Here is a 20699-nt window from a genome sequence, read left to right as displayed (position 1 = left end):
ACAGGCCAGTTATCGTACATGCTCAGTGTCAGTCTTGATTTCTGTGAGTGTGACGTGGAAGTAGCATTTTTACCACAATAAAACACAAAAAATGCTTAATGATGAACGGAACACACATAGTACATAAATATAGTATTTGATGAGCTGGCAAAACACACTAAAACCAGGGGAAAAAAACTATTTTAAATAAAGGTGGCTCTTTAAATACTGTACAAACAAGTAGTTTTTCAATCATTTGTAAGATATATTGATATTCTTTTCAGGCTTGTAGAAGACTAATCATACAGGTCTGCACACCTTTTTATGTAGGTGAAATAAAATGTGTAGTAGCTGAGGAATAATACAATATCAACAAAATGGAATACCATCAAATTGTTGTAGAAGACAAACATTTTTAGTAGCTCGAAGTAACATATTGAACGTAACGTATTGCAGATGACCCTGCCAGTGATGTGGATAGCATTGAAACATTGGCTGTTGATGCCCTCCAAGAAAATGAGATCTCAGGCATGTAACAGGGATGTACATTTTGGATTTAGAAAAATATTTTCACATGAAATTATTTTTTGGTGGTATGGTGTTCTGTCTTTCCAGTACACTAACATGGACTTGAGAAATCTATGGCAATAAGGCACATTAATGCTGTTGTGGTGGCTTGTGGTAGCCCAATGCATTACTACAGAGAACTTTGTTGATAAGATTTTTTTTGTCACTCAAAGTAGTTATCAGTACTGGTATCGTAAAAGTAGCAATATGAGTGTTAATAATGGCTGTTACCTGTTCCATCATAGATGAGCTCCCTCTTCTTCCCTCTGTACCCAAAAAGGTTCAGAAGAATGCACAGTCTGGTATGTGGTTACGTTCAGCCATTTTTGCTGCCGATTGGGATCAAAAGCTGCATTCACATAGCATTCAAGTTGCCCAAATCTGATTTTCTCACTAAATCCTATTTTTTTTTGTTAGGCTGTTCAGAATATCTTTTAAACGTGACCTATATGTGACATTAGTCTGAACAGGTCTCGCTTATAAACTGACCTGCATGCGCAAATGACAATGCTTCATGTGGCATGTGAGCGATTAAAAAGCAATCAACAATTACAGCTGCTCCCGGAGGCTTCAGTTTCATCTTCGCCAGCATCACAGGAGCTGATAAGAAGTTTTAATGGCTGAGAGCAGGGCTCATCATCCAGAATGCATTCGAGCTTGCTGTTAAAAGGGCAGGTTATTTGGCCATGGTTTGCATCCTTGGTCTCTTTAAAGTTTGCTCTCAGACTTGTAACTTTTCTTTGACACTGCTGCCTCGTTCTTATAACCCCGCATTTAGCCATTTCTCTTAACATTTCTTCGGAATAGGGGAAGTGTGGATACATATCACATTTCAGTACCACATATGAAACTGTCTCAAATTGGAATTGAAAATGTTGGATTCTGTTTTCCTGCTATTCACACTGCCACATGTGGCAACACATCTGTGTCACATATGAAAAAAAAAGATCAGATTTGGGCCGTATTTAACTAGTGTGTGAACAAAGCCAAATGAATTGAACTTTAGTATTGTTTATGAAAGTTGGTGAAGATTTGCTTACTTTCATGGTCTAGCATATTGCTAAGGTTTTTGTACTTGGTCTTTAATATTTTCTTCATCAGGACTGTCAGACCTATTTAGTGTGCTTGAATTGCATGCTACAAGATATAAACTGCTTTAAAGTAAAATACAGGAGACAGCTAAACAAATCCTGCTGTATTTAATGTTATGTTATCTGTTCCTTTAACAAGCAGAGAAAGGGAGTACAAATGACATCCCTCCCTGCCAAGGCAGCAATCCATCCGAGTCCCTCTCACAGGGCCAAAGGTGTCGTCCCACTGAATCCATCTCACACAGCCAGAGGAGGAGGATTCCCACTGAGTCCATCTCACACAGCCAGAGGAGTCGTCCCAATGAGTCCCCCGCATGGAGCCGGAATGGTCGTCGTCCCAGTGAGTCCCCCTCATGCAGCCGGAATAGCCGTCATCCTAGAGAGTCCCCCTCATGCAGCTGGAATAGCCGTCGTCCCAGAGAGTCCCCCTTACGCAGCCGGAATAGCCGTCGTCCTAGAGAGTCCCCGTCACACAGCCACAGGAGAAGTTGTTCCACTATGTCCCCTTCACACAGCTGGAGTAGTAGTTCCTCTGTGTCCATCTCACACAGCAACTGGAGTCCCTCTGAGTCTCTCTCAGATATACAGCGTAGTTCCTCAGGCTCACAGTCATCCATCAAAAGATGACTGATGAGTCCAGATGAGTCCAGATTTACCCTGTTCCAGAGTGATGGGTGCATCAGGGTAAGAAGAGAGGCGGCTGAAGTGATGCATCCATCATGCCTAGTGCCTACCGTACAAGCCTGTGAGGGCAGTGCTATGATCTGGGGTTGCTGCAATTGGTCAGGTCAAGGTTCAGCAACATTATGTGCCCAAAGAATGAGGTCAACTGACTACCTGAATATACTGAACGACTAGGTTATTCCATCAATGGATTTTTTCTTCCCTGATGTCACGGGCATATTCCAAGATGACAATGCCAGGATTCATCGGGCTCAAATTATGAAAGAGTGGTTCAGGGAGCATGAGACATCATTTTCACACATGGATTGGCCACCACAGAGTCCAGACCTGAACCCCATTGAGAATCTTTGGGATGTGCTTGAGAAGACTTTGCGCAGTGGTCCAAATCTCCCGTCATCAATACAAGATCTTGGGGGAAAATTAAAGCAACTCTGGACAGAGATAAATGTTGTGACATTGCAGAAGCTTGTGGAAACGATGCCACAGTGAATGCGTGCCACAAGCAAAGCTGAAGGCGGTCCAACTCAATATTAGAGTGTGTGACCTTTTTTTGGCCAGGCAGTGTGTACATATATATATATATGTATATATATATATATATATATATATATACACACACACGCACATACACACACGTAATGTCTGTCTGTGTTCCAGTACGTAATCTGCTGATACTGGCCTTCTGTAAAATACAAGAAATGTCGATAGAATTAATTTGGTTATTTTTTGTCCTTTCTTTACATGCTTTACATTTTCTTTACATGTATGTATTTATGAATAAAAATAATTGTGTGCAAATTTATGTTTGTATTACAAGAGTTGGTTACTTACATGTTATTTTAATGTTCTTCCATATGTGTGTGTGTGTGTGTGTGTGTGTGTGTTTATGCGTATTAAGGCTTTTGAATGGTGGAATAAGAACGGGTCAGTGTGTGTGGTACAAAGAGAAAGAACTATGAAACTGCATCAAAAATAAAAAATTATGGGTAATTAATGAATATACAAATAAAGGTTATATTGTATGTCCTGTAGAATTATGCTGAAGGTAGAGTGAGCAAAACTTTCTTCTTTGTATTATAATTATTGTTGTTGTTGTTGTTTATGTCACAAATAAAAATGCAATAAGAATAAGTTCAAGTCTATTACATGCTAGGCCTTATTAAGTCTGTAATGAAGAGCCAGGCATTAGGCTTATGATGCAGAGTAAGTAAAAGTTGGCCTTAGGCTAATGCTAAAGTGCCAGTGAGTACAGGTAGATTAAGAGCTAATCCTTTGGCTATTGCTGCTGGTAAACAAAGTAGTTTTATATAGTTTTATCACTAAGCCTCTAGCTTAGTGCGTAACATAAGGTAGCGTAAAGATAGGATTAACGTAGAGCAAAGCCTTGATTTAGGGCAAGACCTTTGACCGTTGCTGAGGTCAGAGTTAGCACAAGCACGCTTGAAGTCTTCAGAAAAAGTTAGAGTGAACTAAATAAGTTTTCAAGCTAGGCCTCAGGCTTACAATGTAGACAGAGTAAATGATAGCAGGTTAGAGTGAGTTGCAGTAGTTATGGAGCTACAGTTAAATGATGTTAAAGTAGGGCAGGGCCTCAGGCTTGTGAAGGAGTAAGAGTGAGTGTACTGAGATGTATAGTTGGACTTATGATGAAGATGTGGTATGACAGCAGGTACAGAGGCAAGTTTTAGGCTGATGATATAGTTTAAGCAAGCCAAAATTAAGCTTTTTATTTGTACTCTGGCTCAGAGTGTAGTTAGAGCAAGTAATATTAGACTTTGGGTTTATGGTCAAGTTGGAGAACGTCAAAATGGGTTTAAGGAAAGGCCTTAGGCTTATGATGAAGTCAGAGTAAGCAAAGGGAGGCATCTAGCTAGGTTTTGTGCCTTTATTGTAATAAAATAAGTAACAGTGGTTTCATTGCAAGGTCTTAGGTTCATGAGAAGATAAGGATAAAACATACATCTAAGGTGTAGCTTTATAAGCCCTGTTACTTACTCTGTTTATATTTTTAGTCTTTATGCTTATGATGAAGCTAATGCAAGCAAAAGTAGGCTTTCAGCGAGGCCTCAGGCTTATAATGTAGATAGCTTAAGTAAGTGTTGCTATAGAGCTCAGCCTTAGGTTTATGAATAAATAAGAGCTTGTAAAAGTCAGTGTAGGCAAGGTCTTAGGCTTCTGAAGAAGTTAGAGTTAGCAAGATGAGATTTCCAGCTAGACCTTAGGTCTAGATAGCGTAAGTGATGGTAGGTTAAGAAGGAGGCCCTAAGCTTGTAGTGTAGTTAGTGTGAGAACAAGATGTTATAGGGCTACAGTTAAATGTTATTAAAGTAATCTTAGGGCAGGGCCTCAGGCTTGTGACGGAGTAAGAGTGAGTGTACTGAGTAATAGTGAGTGAACTGAGAACTTTGTAATGTATTGTACTGCACTTATGTATTGTATTATATTGCACTGTTCTGTGTTCAACTCTGTTCCTTTTTCTCTGGGTATCAACATTGACTTTTTGTTTCTATCAGTATCTGAGCTCAGGACTGGCTTTCTCTCTAACCTATTGGTAACCCGCAAAGATACTTTCTCTAGATAGACAAAGCACTTCTTGTAAGTCGCTCTGGATAAGAGCGTCTGCTAAATTCTGTAAATGTAAATGTGAATCTATAGCGCTCCATTAGACTTATGATGAAGCTATAAAATTAAAATCAGGTACAGAACCAGGCTTTAAGTTCATATTGTAGTTGGAGTAGGCCAAATTAGTCTTACAACCTTTCCTCTGGCTTAACGTGTAGTTAGAGTAATAATAAATGTAGAGTTTTTTGAGGTTCATGGTGAAGTTAGTAAAAGTGAAAGTAGATTTAGGGCTAGACCTCGACTGTTACTGAGGTCAGAGTAAGGTGATGACGCCTCCTTGCCCATCCCAAATATTTCAAATCTTTTCAGTTACACATCATTATCTCCAACTTTCATGACTACATTGAAAACCATTATATCCAAACATAGGTTATTTTATTACCTTTCACAACATTATTAATGTCATTAGTGATTTTTTATCAATAATTATTCCATTATTTCCAAACCAAGAAGTAAAATACATTTTCAAAGATAATCATAGGCCAAGGCCACAATCAGGCCTAGACCTCTAAACTTTATTCCTACTATTCAATATGGTTATAACTAAGTCTCTCTGCGTATGTGCTTTTCTCCTTCAAAGACATTTTAGTTCTCAGATGGAACAAACAGGTTATTCTCTGAGTGTGTGCCTCTCCTAGATTGGGCCTGCTTGGCACACACCACTGCACTTTGCGTTTACACAGAGGGTCTCACACACACTCACAGGAAGAGAGCTGCACGTGACAGAGAGAGCCATACAGTAAAATATAATAATATAATAATGTTTTTCATATAAGCTTAGGACTACTTCCCACTGGTCAAATCAAAGTTCATTTACATTGTTTTTTTTGTTTTTTTTGTTTTTTTTTACAACAGCACATCAGCAGAGAGCAGGCTCTGGCCCTGCGTGCCGCTGATGTCACGCCTGTGCTTTACCCGCTCCAAGAGAGCCCGTTTTACACATAGTCAACGAGGGGCTCGGTCGCTGGAAGTTCGCCCGCGCCCTCGCCGAGGTTCTCCCCGAACGCGCCGTTGAGCTCTCCGAAGGTTCACGCCGACGTTTGCCGCCGTTTTCCACCGATTATCGCGCCAAATACTCCGTCTCTCGTTCGGAGCGGCGACCGCCCGGCGCTCTTTTAAGAGCGTCCTGTAAAACGAGGCGTCGCTGCGCGCCCATTCCCAGACTGGGGACACACAGTAGAGCCTGTTTTAGAGTAGCGAGCCGTTGGACGCTCGCCAAGCGGCGCTTTCGCTCGTATTTTGCCCGATAAATGCCACGAGAAAACACAAATCTGAGCGCGTCACTGAGACACTACTGCACAGCGCCCGCCAGATTGAGTCTACCCCGTTCTCATGTGCCTTTTAAGGGGCCGGCTCCCCGCCTGAGAGGGAGGTTCCTCTGAGCAGTGCAGTTCGCGCTCATTGTCGCTCCGCTCGCAGCAAAAGCAGAACGATGGCAGAAGTCGTTCCCGCTCCAGCCGCCGCGCCGGCCAAAGCTCCCAAGAAGAAAAGCGCCGCCCGGCCCAAGAAAGCCGGCCCCAGCGTCGGCGAGCTCATCGTCAAGGCTGTTTCTCAGTCTAAGGAGAGGAGCGGCGTGTCTCTCGCCGCCCTCAAGAAAGCCCTGGCTGCCGGCGGCTACGACGTGGACAAGAACAACTCCCGCGTCAAGCTCGCCGTCAAGAGCCTCGTGACGAAGGGCACTCTGGTGCAGACCAAAGGCACCGGTGCGTCAGGCTCTTTCAAGCTCAACAAGAAGCAAGCCGAGGCCAAGAAGAAGCCGGCGAAGAAAGCAGCGTCCAAACCCAAGAAGGTGGCCGCCAAAAAGCCCGCCGCGGCCAAGAAGCCCAAGAAGGTAGCGGCAAAGAAGCCCGCGGCCGCCAAGAAATCGCCGAAGAAAGCCAAGAAGGTAGCGGCGAAGAAGCCCGCGGCCGCCAAGAAAGTCGCCAAGTCTCCCAAAAAAGCCAAGAAGCCTGCGGCCCCGAAGAAGGCGGCCAAGAGCCCGAAGAAAACAAAGGCCGTCAAGCCCAAAGCAGCGAAGCCCAAGGCGGCGAAAAAGGCCGCCCCCAAGAAGAAGTAAACGTGCCGTTGACCTTCACGTCCTGCTTCTCCTATTGAAAAAACGGCTCTTTTAAGAGCCACCCACATTTTCCTCTCAGAGTTACGTTTTCCGTAAGCTGGTCATTACTGTTAAGTAGCGATATTGGAAAGCGCCAGGCTCGACGTTGTAACGGAGGTGCCGTTTGCATTTACAATAGGAGCCGAAATGGGGTCAAAAAAGCGCGGAAACAGGGACTTTATTTCTTTGTTTCCTTCTTTGTAATTATTATTACTCTTATTATTATAATCATAATTACAAAACCATGATTGATAATAAAACAATTAAGATGAAGGATTAATTATCAAATAATAATTTAAAAGTATATACAGTAATAAAACAAAACCTATTTATGTCTGCAGCACACAAGATAAAAAGTTAATTATCAAATGTATTTTTGTAATTTAGAAGCAAAACAAGAAAATAAAAACACACCTATATTACGTATATATATATATATATATATATATATATATATATATATATATATATATATATATATATATATATATGTACACGAAGGGGAGGGAGAGAAGCAGAGGGCTTGGAGAGGAACGGTGGGCGGACCCTAAAGTTTTATGACAGGAGCCCGCCAAGGCGTTGGGGCAGAGTCTTGCGATTTGAAATGTTGACGCCCAATAGCGTTCAGCCAACGCGTGGGGAGTCGTCCAATGGGAGGCGGGCACATTCAAGACGCCCAATGAGCGGCGAGCAGCTCGAGCGCTTAAAAGCGCCGCGGTATGCGTCTGAACTTATTCTATAGCTCTGGTAGGGAGGCGTGCAGTTTGACATCATGGCAAGAACTAAACAGACCGCCCGTAAGTCCACCGGTGGCAAAGCTCCGAGGAAGCAGCTGGCTACCAAGGCTGCTCGTAAGAGCGCCCCGGCTACCGGCGGCGTCAAGAAGCCTCACCGTTACAGGCCCGGCACCGTGGCTCTCAGGGAGATCCGCCGTTACCAGAAATCCACAGAGCTGCTGATCCGCAAGCTGCCCTTCCAGCGCCTGGTGCGGGAGATCGCTCAGGACTTCAAGACCGATCTCCGCTTCCAGAGCTCTGCCGTCATGGCCCTGCAGGAGGCTAGCGAGGCGTACTTGGTGGGTCTGTTCGAGGACACTAACCTGTGCGCCATTCACGCCAAGAGAGTCACCATCATGCCTAAAGATATCCAGCTGGCCCGCCGTATCAGAGGAGAGCGCGCTTAAATTCAACGGAGCGCTGCCAGGTTTCCCCCAAAACACCCCAACGGCTCTTTTAAGAGCCCCCTCACTTCTCTGTCCAAAAGAGCAACTGTCCTAGATAGCGTCCCCCACTCCGAGTTCTCTTAAGTGCTGTGACTGAGGAGATGGTTCTGTTGCTGATGAGTGGCTTGAGAATGATTCGTTTCACACGCCCATATTACAAAGCTTGTCGCTCAGTATTTACCCAGCACTACGAACACACACCAAAAATAAATAATAAACACTGCTCTTCGACATTCTGTACGCGGGTGCTATGTCTAGGTTATTTACAACCTTACAAATTAGCAGCAGTATTTTTATATATAAAAATACGTATTTAAGCATTTAATTAATCCCTTTTGGTACACTACCTGCACAAAAGAGCACACGAACAGAAACTGGACGGGAAAAATCAACTGGCACGGCAGAACCCCAAATAATATTTTCTCCCCAACTCCGCAAATCATCGTGTTTTCACCCACACAACGGAAACAAAAAGCTCTTTGTGCGAAAACGTGGGTGGCTCTTAAAAGAGCCGTTGGGTTTAATGAAGTCTCCGTCACTTCTTACTTGGAGCTGGTGTACTTGGTGACGGCCTTGGTGCCCTCGGACACGGCGTGCTTGGCCAGCTCACCGGGAAGAAGCAGGCGCACGGCGGTCTGGATCTCCCTGGACGTGATGGTGGAGCGTTTGTTGTAATGAGCCAAACGGGACGACTCACCGGCGATGCGCTCGAAGATGTCGTTGACGAACGAGTTCATGATGCCCATCGCCTTGGAGGAAATGCCGGTGTCGGGGTGGACCTGCTTCAGCACCTTGTACACGTAGATAGCGTAGCTCTCCTTCCTGGACTTTCTGCGCTTCTTGCCTCCCTTACCAGCCGTCTTGGTCACGGCTTTCTTGGAGCCCTTCTTCGGGGCGGACTTGGCGGGTTCAGGCATGATTTTCTTCTCTTCGAATAAAACTGAAGAATGAGGAGGAGCGCCCGGCACCGGCTTATCTAGACTCCGATATTCAAATTATAGCTCCGCCCTTCTGAACGGCTCACTTGGCGGACAACTCCCAGCTCCCCCTCCTTCTCCTCCTCCTCCCCCCAGCTAAAGACTCTTCCTTTGTTCACCTTCCCGCGCATTCTTAGCTACCGTGCGTCATGTACAATACATACGTTTCTATCAGGTTTATTCCATAAACACACACACACACACATGCAAGTTACAGGCTCGAGAACTCAGGGACGCGCGTGAAATATATCACATTTTTGGCACAGTGCAAGGTTTAAAAATGTGACTGTGTGTGTGTGTGAGATGGTAGGATGCACATTCTATTCTCGTTTTTTGTTTTATTTTTATTCTTATATTATACACAACTGCGAAGTGTAAATAATAATTTAAACTGTGCGCTGAGAGCTCCTGTAACCAAAACCAAAATCCTTGTATGTGTTAAGCGTACCTGGCCAATAAAGCTGTTTTAAAGCTTTAAAGATTTTTATTTTTCTTGAGTGGCTTGAGAATTCCCCCGTTGTAGGACTAATAAAGCAGTATCCTGATTCTGGAATAAAATGATTATAATATTTAAAACACTTTTGGGGGAGAGGGGGCGTCTGGTTAGTTTAAACTTTCGCCCCCACTCGTCTAGTTATTCCGGCATTAAATTATGGTCATTCAGTCAGCCTTTAAGAAGTAAAATAACTAGCTAGTCAGAATGAAAAAGTCTGTATCGGGTCATAAAGAAAAGCTCTTTAAGCGGAAACGTGGGGGGCTCTTAGAAGAGCCGTTGTGTTTATCGTTGTTCGAGTCGAGCGCTTAACCTCCGAAGCCGTACAGGGTTCGTCCCTGACGCTTCAGGGCGTAAACCACATCCATGGCGGTGACGGTCTTCCTCTTGGCGTGCTCGGTGTAGGTGACGGCGTCCCTGATCACGTTCTCCAGGAACACCTTGAGCACGCCGCGGGTCTCCTCGTAGATCAGACCCGAGATACGCTTGACACCGCCACGGCGAGCCAAACGGCGGATAGCCGGCTTCGTGATACCCTGGATGTTATCGCGGAGCACTTTGCGGTGACGCTTAGCGCCTCCTTTCCCGAGACCTTTTCCACCTTTTCTTTTTTTTTTTGAAACTTTATTTGGTTAGCAACAATTCAACATATAAAACAGACAGAGCATAAGAAAGACAGCATATATATACACATACCTTAACACCTACAATTCAAAAATGTCCCACAAGTCAACGTCTTTGAATGGCGTGTTCAACGTCCGCAGTCTCTTTAGTTCAATTTTAATTTGTTTAAAAACGTCTCTGCTGGACACGAATTGTTGGTCTATGGTCATCCGACATCTTGTTTTCCAAAGTTTAGACTTTACAATAGCGATGATAAACCACAAGAACTCATGTTTCCTGTTATCTACTTTTTCATCAAAAATCCCATATATTATAGATTTCATATGTATATTTATTTCTAAACCCATATCCTTAACCATCTCCCACACTTCTTGAGAGCGATAACAGTTGAATAAAAAATGGTCTAAAGTCTCTTCTTCTTGGCAATTTGGCATGGGGCATAAAGTGGTTTTCACAAAGCAACTCCATCTTACTACAGCTCTCACTGGCAGCCTTCTTACGGCCATCAGCCATGAGAGATCTCCCTGTTTGTCAGAAAGTTTTTTACACAGAAGATTTTTAATACACCTGTCATTTTCTTCTCCTACAAGATTTCTAAATTCTACCTTTGAGCCGTACTCTTCATCAGTTATTAACCCATATATCTTTTTATTTGAATCATTAATCCAATCGATATCTAAATGTTTGTATTTGTTTATAAAATCACCATATAACAACTTATAATAGGGTACTGATGTTCTAGCACGACCCTTTTTTTGCTTCCAATTGGTAATATTTCCAATCCAATCTGCTTGTCTATTTATACCATTTGCAATGATTTTACACACAGAGATTTTGGTTTTAATGGCGATATCTATGGCTCCTAATCCCCCCAAATCTTTCCTCTTATATAGCAAGTTTCGTTTTGTTACTTCTCTAGTGGAATCCCATATAAAATTACAACATAATTTATTCACAATTTTGAGCCATTTATCTGTAGGTGGAAATATGCAAGATAAAAATAAAATTTTTGATAAAATATAAGTCTTAACTATATTTATTCTAGTTTTATAGCTTAAATCACAATTTTTCCATTTACTCACTTCTTCTTTTATAACTTCTACTTTTCCATTCCAATTATTCTCGACACAATCTTTATTGTTTATACAAATTCCTAAAACCTTTAAATTTTGAGTTTCTGGTATATTAACCACAAACTTATTTTCAGGATTCCCTATCCAAACACATTCAGATTTAGAGACATTTAGTCTTGCTCCTGATACTTGTTCATACATTTTAAAATGTTCAAATATTGCATCTAATTCATTTTTAGATTTAACAAAAACAGTTATGTCATCTGCATATGCAGAGATCACAACTTTCCTTCCACCTACAGTTACTCCTTTTAAACGCTCATCGTTCCTAACTTTTGTGATCAAAGGACTTATAGCCAATACATAAAGAGCTGCACTAAGAGGGCAACCTTGCTTTACACCCCTCATAACTTCAAAGGAATCTGTCAAATTGCCATTCACATTAATCTGTATATTGCTTTTAGCATATAAACACATGATCATTTTAATAAAATTATCAGGAAAATTATACATTCTAAACACTTCCCATAAATAAGTTCTAGAGACATAATCAAAAGCTTTTTTCTGATCAAGAGTAACAATATAAAAACTTTCACCACTCTCATATACCAGTTCTCTTAAAGTGTTCAAATTATCCCACATAGCTCTCCCTTTAATAGCACATGTTTGCTCTTTAGCTATGATTAAATCCAAAATATCATTTAATCTATTCATTATTACTTTTGCAAAGATCTTGTAATCAACATTCATCAAAGTAAGGTGTCTCCAGTTGTTAATATCACTGGCATCACCCTTTTTATACAATAATGATAACACCCCATCATAAAACGTGTCATACATATAACCTTTTCCAATACCCTCATTAAACACCCGTGTAAGTAAGTTAGATAAGTCAAAAATACACATTTGATAAAATTCCGAGGGCAAGCCATCTTTCCCAGGAGATTTCCCAGTGTTTAGCTGTTTAATGGCAGACACTACTTCACTTTCTATTACCTCATCTCCCAAATGATCAAAATAATAATTATATTTAAAGTTCAAAAAGGACTTTAACATGTTAACATCTATTTCTATTTCTTGATACATTTCCTCACAAAGCTCTTTTATTGTATGTCTAACTTTTCCTGATTCGGTAATAATAATACCACTTTTATCTCTGATGCTAGTAACACAAGATCTTTGCTTTTGTTTTGAAAACAGATGAGATATTTGAGATGGATTCAAAGTTTCATCAAGATGAACACCAAGTTTAATCTGCAATTTCTGTAAATGTTCATTATTCATAACATCAATTTCATCCTTTAATTCACGTAAACTATTTTCTTCAACTGCAGTTATGCATGGTTTTAATTTCAAGTTAATATATTGCTCCATTATATGGTTATATCTCACGTTTTTTTCCTGATTAATTAATTTGCTTTTATATTTAAAATAATTTTTAACACGTGTTTTTAAAATTTCCCATACTTCATACTTATCTTTGGTCAGAATATTTAGAGATCTAATTCTTGCAAGCTCATCTTTTAATTCCAACAAAATATTGGGATATTTTAAGATTTTTGTATTCAATTTCCAATAGTTGACACTTTTATCATTTAAAAAATTTATTGTAGATGTAACTGTCAAATGATCAGAATCTATAAGCATTTTAGTTTTATATGAAATTACAGTAAATTTTTTATTAACATAAATTCTATCTATTCTAGTTTTACATGTTCTATCAAACCTTGTAAAGTCTATACGATCAGGATAAACCATTCTAAATGTATCCTGCATATTGTATTCGTTCATTATTTGTTTCAAAACATTACCTTCTCTACCGATTTTACTTGACCTTTCTGCTATTCTGTCTCTCTCATCTGTAACTGTATTAAAATCACCACAGACAATTACATAAAATCCTACACATAGCAAAGTTTTAATTTTATTAAAAAGCTGTATTTTTCTAACTCTATCTTGGGCTGTATATAAATTTATTATTCTAATTTTTTTTCCAAATAAAAACACATCAACAAACATTAACCTGCCTGGAATAATTTCTCTTAATTGGATAACGGCAACATTTTCAGAAAAGAAAAGGATTCCTATTCCATCTGCTCTACTGTCACCTATTGAAAGAAAGGACTTACCCTTCACCCATAACTTTTGTACTTCAGCAACATCTTTAAAAGTAGACAACCTTGTTTCCTGAATACACAATATGTCTAATTTCTCTCTTAACAATATATTAATTTTTTTAGATCTATTTAAGGCAGATTGAATACCACGAACATTGCAAGAAGCAACAAGTAAATTATAAAAAGGCATGCATGATACATCAGTTCTCAACTTTTTTTCTGATTTTTTTTCTTCTTCTTTACAGCATTACCTTCAGTCTCAGTCGAGGAGTTCAGCTTCCGTTTCTCATTTTCAGCTTTCAGAACTTCTGGATCCTTTCCAGTTGTCTTTTCAATATCCATTTGTTGATCCTCTGTGTACTCGTCCGGTGCTTTCTTTCCTTTTTGTGACGGTTCCTTCTTTTCTTCCTCCGAAGACTCACTAAAATCTCCACTCTCTGATGAGTCACTTGACGAGTCGCTGTCCGAGCTCTCATCCGGGCTTGATTCGTCATCCGCTTCTGAAGTCTCCATTTGGGCTGCTTCCTCTTTAGATTTTTTTCCTTGGGCATGTTTGGAAGCTTCCTTTCCTTTCTCTACGTCCTTGGCAGAAATTGTAACTGCACCTTGAGCTTGACCACTCAGCATCTGGACTGTAGCATCCACTGACAATTCTGTTGCTGCACCAGTTTCCGCACACTGTAAGTTGTCATGTCTTGGAACACTCGGCTTTTGCTTGGATTTATTGGCGTAGGATTTAGGGCATGTGAAGAAAATGTGCCCCACGTCTCCACACAAAGTGCAGGTGGCAGTGTTTCCACATTCCATAGCCTTATGGCCAAATCCTCCACACTTCCAGCATTTCGTTTCCAGACATTCTTTAGCCTGGTGTCCTGTAGACTGGCACACATAACATGAGGAGGCTTGACCTTGATAGCTAATTTTGCCGTTGTAAGGGCCAAAGGAAACAGAATTTGGGATGGGCATCATCTTGCCTTCAGCATCTTTGCGGAGTTTTACTTGATATTTCCTAATCCCATACCACATTCCAAAATTATCCACAGGTTTAACTGCGGGCTTTAAGACATCACAGAATCGTTTTAGGTACAGTTCAACATCATAATCAGAAATGCGTCCAGTCCAGAACTTGATAACAAGTGTCTTAACATCCAGGTTTGCAGGGGAAAATACTTCAAAATCCTTCCAAGCATGTTGGTTGGAAGAGTACAGCTCAAGGAACACATGTAAAGCTTTTTCTGTGTTGAAACAAATTTCAAACTCTTTTCGATTCGGTAGACTTATGAAAGAATAAATGTCCTGTAAGGTGATCCACTGGGACTGAAAAAGGAGTTCACCAACATAGTTACGGTCTGGTGGTTCTCCAAGTCCGATATATTTCAACTTAACCCAATATTTGATGAAGCGATCGCTGAAGGCTCCACGAGACGCCATTGCCGCGTCGAGACCTTCAGCGTAATAAGACGAAACTTTGTGCCTTAAAAGTCCACAAACCGGAAGAAAATCCAAAATGTAAGAGTAGGAAACAGGGACCGCAGACACCGCGAGGTGCTGCGGTCAAAAGGACCACACTAATTCTCTTCTTTAAACTTCAATTTCCCCCTTTCCTCTACCGGACATCCTACCTTACTTTCTTTTCAAGTGAAGGAGAAAGGAATCAATTTCCTCCTTTTCCTCTACCGGACATTCTGCCTACTTTGTTTCCCACGTAACGAGAATACAATCAGTGACAGGGTAGAGCGCCGTCCGCGCCTGTTATGCTCCTCTACAGGACCTAGTTGAAGCCAAGACACGGGAGGCGGAGTCACGACACACAACGGACACTACAGAGAAAACAGCAATACGATGGAATCAAAGATACACAGAGCAAATACAGCCATAAAATAAATATCACTTGTATTACTATAATTATGACTATTATCAATACATTTTTTTAGTAGTTGCACTTTACAGCCTTCTAAACCGCATTTCATTTGAAGTCGAAATGTCAAAAATTGTCCAAAGTAGAAAACAAAAAACGTCTCTGTGTGTGTGAGTGTGTGTGTGAGTGTGTGTGTGTGTGTGTGTGTTATATACAATATATTACTATGTATGAGGGAGTTTATGCAGGAAATAAGTGCTACAGCTCTCATTCACGTGTCACTGATGAGTCTTGGGCGCCATCCTGTGGTCAAACCGTGAACAGGCAAGTCTGAGAAAGACCATCAGACTGCTTACTGTAAAGGCTGAACTACTGTATGAAATGATGTGGTTTGGTTGTTGTAACTACGCTAAAATTATTAACATTCTATTTCCCATTTTATTCACTCAGCCTCACAAACACAGCAATTCAAGAAGTCACTCAGCTACACAATGTTTCCACACAGGGAACTATCTGAAACTTGCAGGTTTACATTTTGACCACACGATGGCATCCAAGCTCCATCGATGACAAATCGCCCTCAGCCCAAAACAGCTGGGATGGTCTTTCTGCAGTGTTTTCGCTTCTCTGATCAGAAATAAATAAATAAATAAATAAATAAATAAATAAATAAATAAATAAATAAATATTACACATTTTTTTTAATGAACAAAAAAAAAAACCCTTTGTTTTTCACAGGAAGCTCAGATTTTTCTCTGAGGAAATGTCCCTCCCCTCGTTTTCAATGTAAGATTGCATCAAACTCTTCTTCAGTGTAAGTAGCTCACACTCATTCTCTGTGTCTCTTTCTACAGTGAACACACACACACACTTTTTAAAGCCTTGTCTTTATGATGAACATCAGAGAAACATGGAGCGAGTTTACAGAGAAATGTTTGACATTCAGCAACTTCTTTTCGCCGTTATGTTTAATGTTATGACTGCATTTCACAAAGATAAAATGCACTGATGTAATAAAATGACTTAAGATCAGCTGCAGGCACCTTAAATCTGTTTAGCATCTAAAATCACTGTGTTTTCATAGAAGTTCATTTTAATTTCTTTGTCAGTCCTTTGATATTTGCTGTCTTCTGCCATGTTTTCTAGCAACAGCTGGGAATAACAGAATCGCCTGATCAGCCATATGACGGCCCAAGCCATCAGGCTGCTGAACAGCCAGTAGTGCTGGTGTATCGGTCAGTGGGCCGGTCACTACACCTCTGAATCATCATCATGATGATCATGATCTCCACAAACAACCCACATCAACAGACTCACTCAGATTTCTTACTGTAAGATGACTACTGTAAAAATGAATTAGTTATTTGAATTGATCAGTGGAATAGAATGGAAAAAAGAAAACAACCCAGCCTTTGGTTCATTTAACCCAGCAATACAGTAAAAAGTGCACAGCTGTTGGGTTAATTGCTTGACCCAAAGAGCTAAGACTAATAACCCAAGATGTTGGGTCATATCTACCCAGGGCTGTGTTTGTCCAGTATTGACCCAGCACTGAGTTAGGAAAATGACCCCATGTAGTAACATGAACTATTTTTATTCAACTCAAAAAAATCACACTGATGTAAAGAATCATTCATACCACATCAATCTTTTAGGCTGATCTGAGGAGCCATTTTTACAGTTTGTGTGTTTTCAGTGCCACGATCATGGAAACATGATACAGTGAGGAACAGAAAGACCACAGAGGCAAAAAACACAGTGAGCTACTGTGACTTATTTGATTCACTTGTGTTTGTTTGGTCAGTGAAAGTTCGTTGTGTAAAACTCTTGTATCTCCCGTTGTCTTCTGGCACCATCTATTCGCATATTATACATGTTGTTCCCCTGTTCTGTTTACCGCCTGGTCAAGCTTCCCTGATGTATGTGTTTCCCTCTTGTTCTTTGGTTAATTATCTAGCACCTCTGGCTGTAAAAGTGAGTTAATGTGTGCTCTGTTCCTGAAAGTGTCCCTACACTGCACTGTTAAAATGTCAGTTCAACCTAGAACATTACTTCATGTGGTAACAAGTAATTAAACTAAATCATTTGAATGAACCAGCATTTTACTCAAAGCATTTGATTTAAATAAAACTTTAATTTGCTTGTTACCACAAAGTACATTTTACAAGTTACCATTTTTGCAGTTTGGCTGTAGCTTAAATCTGTCAGCCTGGCTTGTGTTGCTTTTGCTCTTTTTGTTTAAAATAATTTAAAATGAAAAAGGTGTGCATCGTACATAAAAATGATTGGTCCAGTTAGTTTCCATTCATTCAATTCATTTTTATGGTACACTGTAAAAAATGTCCGTAGATATTACAATAAAAAAAAACTATGAATTGGCAACAGTAAAAGACCATGAAATGCAAAATAGTATCTCACTGTACTGGATATAATGGCTTACCCTAAATCAAGAAGCACTACATTACTTTAATTTTTCCTGTCATAATATGTAGAAAATGCACAATTTTACTGTGAAAATATAAATTTTTTGGTAAAATTAATGGGAAAATACCATAAAGCCACTAGCAAGTAATTACCCTAAAATTAACAGTATTACTTTGTATAAACTACGGATTTTGCTGATGTGTACATTTAAATTTACAGTCTAAAGCCTTCCACCATTCAGCAAAATTATACCTTCATTTCTATAGAAACAAGATGTTAAAAATTTAGTACGTTTGTTAAATAATGTTTATTTCATGGTAAAACATAAATATGGTAAACGTAAAATATACGTATATGTAACTTTAGGCGATATCCTTGTAAATATGGGTTCAATCTGACAGTTAATGTGTTATGTGCAATGAAAACAAAAACATTTCCAGAAAGATGTATTTCTTTAAGAAATTCAACTGATTGCTGTGCACCAATGCTAGCAATCTTTGGTGGTGGCCAGGGTTTACTAGTTGGTTGTAAGGGTGTTTTTAGATGGTTGCTAAGGTGATTGTAGGTGTTTGCTATTGTTGGTCTAGGTGATTGGTAAGGTGTTTTAGTTGGTTACGAAGATGCACAAGGTGGCTGCTGGGATGTTGTGTTTGATAAGATGAACTAGGTGGCTGCTAGCGTGTACCATGTGGTTGCTAAGGTGTAGGTGGTTGCTAGGGTGTACTACCCTGATAGCAAGAGGATAGAGGACTACTGTTGGCCCGCTGATGGCAAAGCTGGTGGTCCACTGGCGTTTTGTTCAGTGTTCTCTGAGTGGCCCACTGGTGTTTAAGCAGAGTAATAGAAAAAGTTCCACTCATTTTCCACTCACAGTCCTTTTTACTTATTTTTTTCCTATTTTACTTTGTAAATTAGTTTAGTATCCATCCATCATCTAAACCGCTTATCCTTCTGGGTCGCGGTGGGGTGCTGGAGCCTATCCCAGCTGTCATTGGGCGGAAGGCAGGATACACCCTGGACAGGTCGCCAGTCTATCGCAGGGCAGACATACACAGTCACACACACTCACACCTAGGGGCAATTTAGTGTGTCCAATCAGCCTGACTGCATGTTTTTGGACTGTGGGAGGAAACCCACGCAGACACGGGGAGAACAGGCAAACTCCACACAGAAAGGACCCTGGTCACCCGGCCGGGAATTGAACCCAGGCCATTCTTGCTGTGAGGCGACAGCGCTACCCACTGCGCCACCGAGCCGCCAAATTAGTTTAGTAAATAATTTTAATTTAGCACAGAGTCAGCAGCAACATTTTCTATAAAATCATTTTATATCAGGCCTCGTCATTATTTTTCTCTTAGTTGTTTGTCATATTAGTTTCTTTTTTTCTAAAATAAAAGGCTCTGTCCATTTAAAACCTGTTTGGGGAGATTAAAATGTAGGTAGAGTTTTTATGCAGGACAAAAATCTGGGTGGTCTGAGGGTGGAACAGCAGTGGCAAACAGTCAGCGGGGTGTCTTATCAAACCAGCAGACCAATATATGCTTGCTATCTGGGTAGCCAGTTGCTAAGGTCTTTGTAGGTGGCTGCAAGGCTGTTCCAGGCTATAAACTAAGATGTGACAACTAAGATGGCTGCTGTTGTGTATCTAGGTTGTTGCTAAGGTGAAGTATTTGGTTGCCAAGGAGTACTAGGTGGTTGTTAGAGAGTGCAAGATGGCTGTTGTTGTGGTTAGAGATGTTGTTAGGGTGTTTCTAGGTGACTGCTGGAATGTTCTACATGGGTGATAGGGTGTTTATGGTTTATGGTGGCTGGTTTTTCTAGGCGATTGTTAGGCTGCTAGAGTGCTTGGTGGCTGCTATAGAATACTGGGTGTTGCTAGGGTATCGGTACAGTGTACTTAGCGGTTGCTAAGATGTATGTGGTCGTTGTCAGGGTGTTTCTACATGATAGAATGTACTGAGTGGTTACTGGGGTCACTGTAGGTGGTTGCTAGGGTGTTTTGGGTGTTTGCTTGGGTGATAATAGGCAGTTGCTTGGGTGATAATAGATAGTTGCTAGGGTGTTCTTGGTGGTTGCTATAGTGTTTATAGGTGGTTGCTAGGTATACTAGTTGGTTGCTAGGGAGTTGCTGGGATGTTTTTTGTTGGTTGCTAGGATCTACCAGGTTGTTGTTATAAGAACACATAGGACATTAGATGATTGCAGCAATTACCCTAATTAACATAACTAATGAGGCATAACTTTACTGATGTAATAAGAACATAGATATTGTCTTTTATATTGTCATTTTGTAACAACATAGTGATTTAATTTTCCATACTATTTTTTTCTTATTTATTTCAATTACACACAATAAAATGTGGCTCTCCAACATAATTAAAATACGCACAGTTTAAACGAAAATGATAACAATTATGTGCATTATAATTAATAATACCATGTTTCTTTCTTTTTTTTTTTTCTCTACAGAACAAAAACTCCAAAGCGTGGGTTAACATTAGATTCTTCAGCCTATGATACAGCCTGTAAAACACTGCTGTAAGTGGCTTTAAGAAATATTTGCTCACCAGCTGCTCACAAACGATTATGCTTTGTTTTTAAACTACCTCAGAGTCCATGGTAACTTCCTAATTTAGACGGAGAGGGAGGAGAGAGGCTCCTGTGCAAGCCTAACGGAGAGCGAACTTGTGACCCCATCACCGAGCGATTGCCGCCGTTTCAGCGCGCCTAGCTGTGCTGGTCCGTGAGGATTACGCGGGCAGCGCTGATGGCACAGCGTCCTGTCTGCTGGGCTTAGAGGAATGCGTCCTTCAGGTCAGCACGTCAACATAAATTATTCCAGTCTGAGAGTAAAAGCTTTCTCGAAGGGTCGT

At 40.6% G+C, this 20699-nt stretch overlaps 4 protein-coding genes across 4 annotated transcripts; 2 read left to right on the top strand and 2 right to left on the bottom strand.

The window, feature by feature from the left end:
• Positions 1 to 6375: 6375 nt before the first annotated feature.
• On the top strand, positions 6376 to 7067 carry LOC118820937 (histone H1-like). The gene has a single exon (XM_036589289.1). The coding sequence runs from the start codon at positions 6376 to 6378 to the stop codon at positions 6997 to 6999; it is 624 nt and encodes a 207-aa protein (XP_036445182.1). The 3' UTR covers positions 7000 to 7067.
• A 648-nt stretch (positions 7068 to 7715) lies between these two features.
• LOC118820939 (histone H3) lies at positions 7716 to 8517 on the top strand. The gene has a single exon (XM_036589292.1). It carries the CDS (start codon positions 7811 to 7813, stop codon positions 8219 to 8221), a length of 411 nt encoding a protein of 136 aa, XP_036445185.1. The 5' UTR covers positions 7716 to 7810; the 3' UTR covers positions 8222 to 8517.
• A 244-nt stretch (positions 8518 to 8761) lies between these two features.
• On the bottom strand, positions 8762 to 9429 carry LOC118820949 (histone H2B). Its single transcript, XM_036589302.1, has one exon. It carries the CDS (start codon positions 9175 to 9177, stop codon positions 8803 to 8805), a length of 375 nt encoding a protein of 124 aa, XP_036445195.1. The 5' UTR covers positions 9178 to 9429; the 3' UTR covers positions 8762 to 8802.
• Positions 9430 to 10017: 588 nt separating this feature from the next.
• On the bottom strand, positions 10018 to 15610 carry LOC118820951 (histone H4). Its single transcript, XM_036589303.1, has 2 exons — positions 15210 to 15610; positions 10018 to 10331 (listed from the first exon to the last, which is right to left on the bottom strand). The coding sequence occupies exons 1-2, from the start codon at positions 15226 to 15228 to the stop codon at positions 10039 to 10041; spliced, it is 312 nt and encodes a 103-aa protein (XP_036445196.1). The 5' UTR covers positions 15229 to 15610; the 3' UTR covers positions 10018 to 10038.
• Positions 15611 to 20699: the final 5089 nt, after the last annotated feature.

Source organism: Colossoma macropomum, unplaced genomic scaffold, assembly GCF_904425465.1.
Source record: "Colossoma macropomum unplaced genomic scaffold, Colossoma_macropomum, whole genome shotgun sequence".
NCBI classification, from domain to species: Eukaryota; Metazoa; Chordata; class Actinopteri; order Characiformes; family Serrasalmidae; genus Colossoma; species Colossoma macropomum.
The sequence above is the reverse complement of the archived record's forward strand: the minus strand, read 5'-3'. Positions and strand labels throughout refer to the sequence as shown.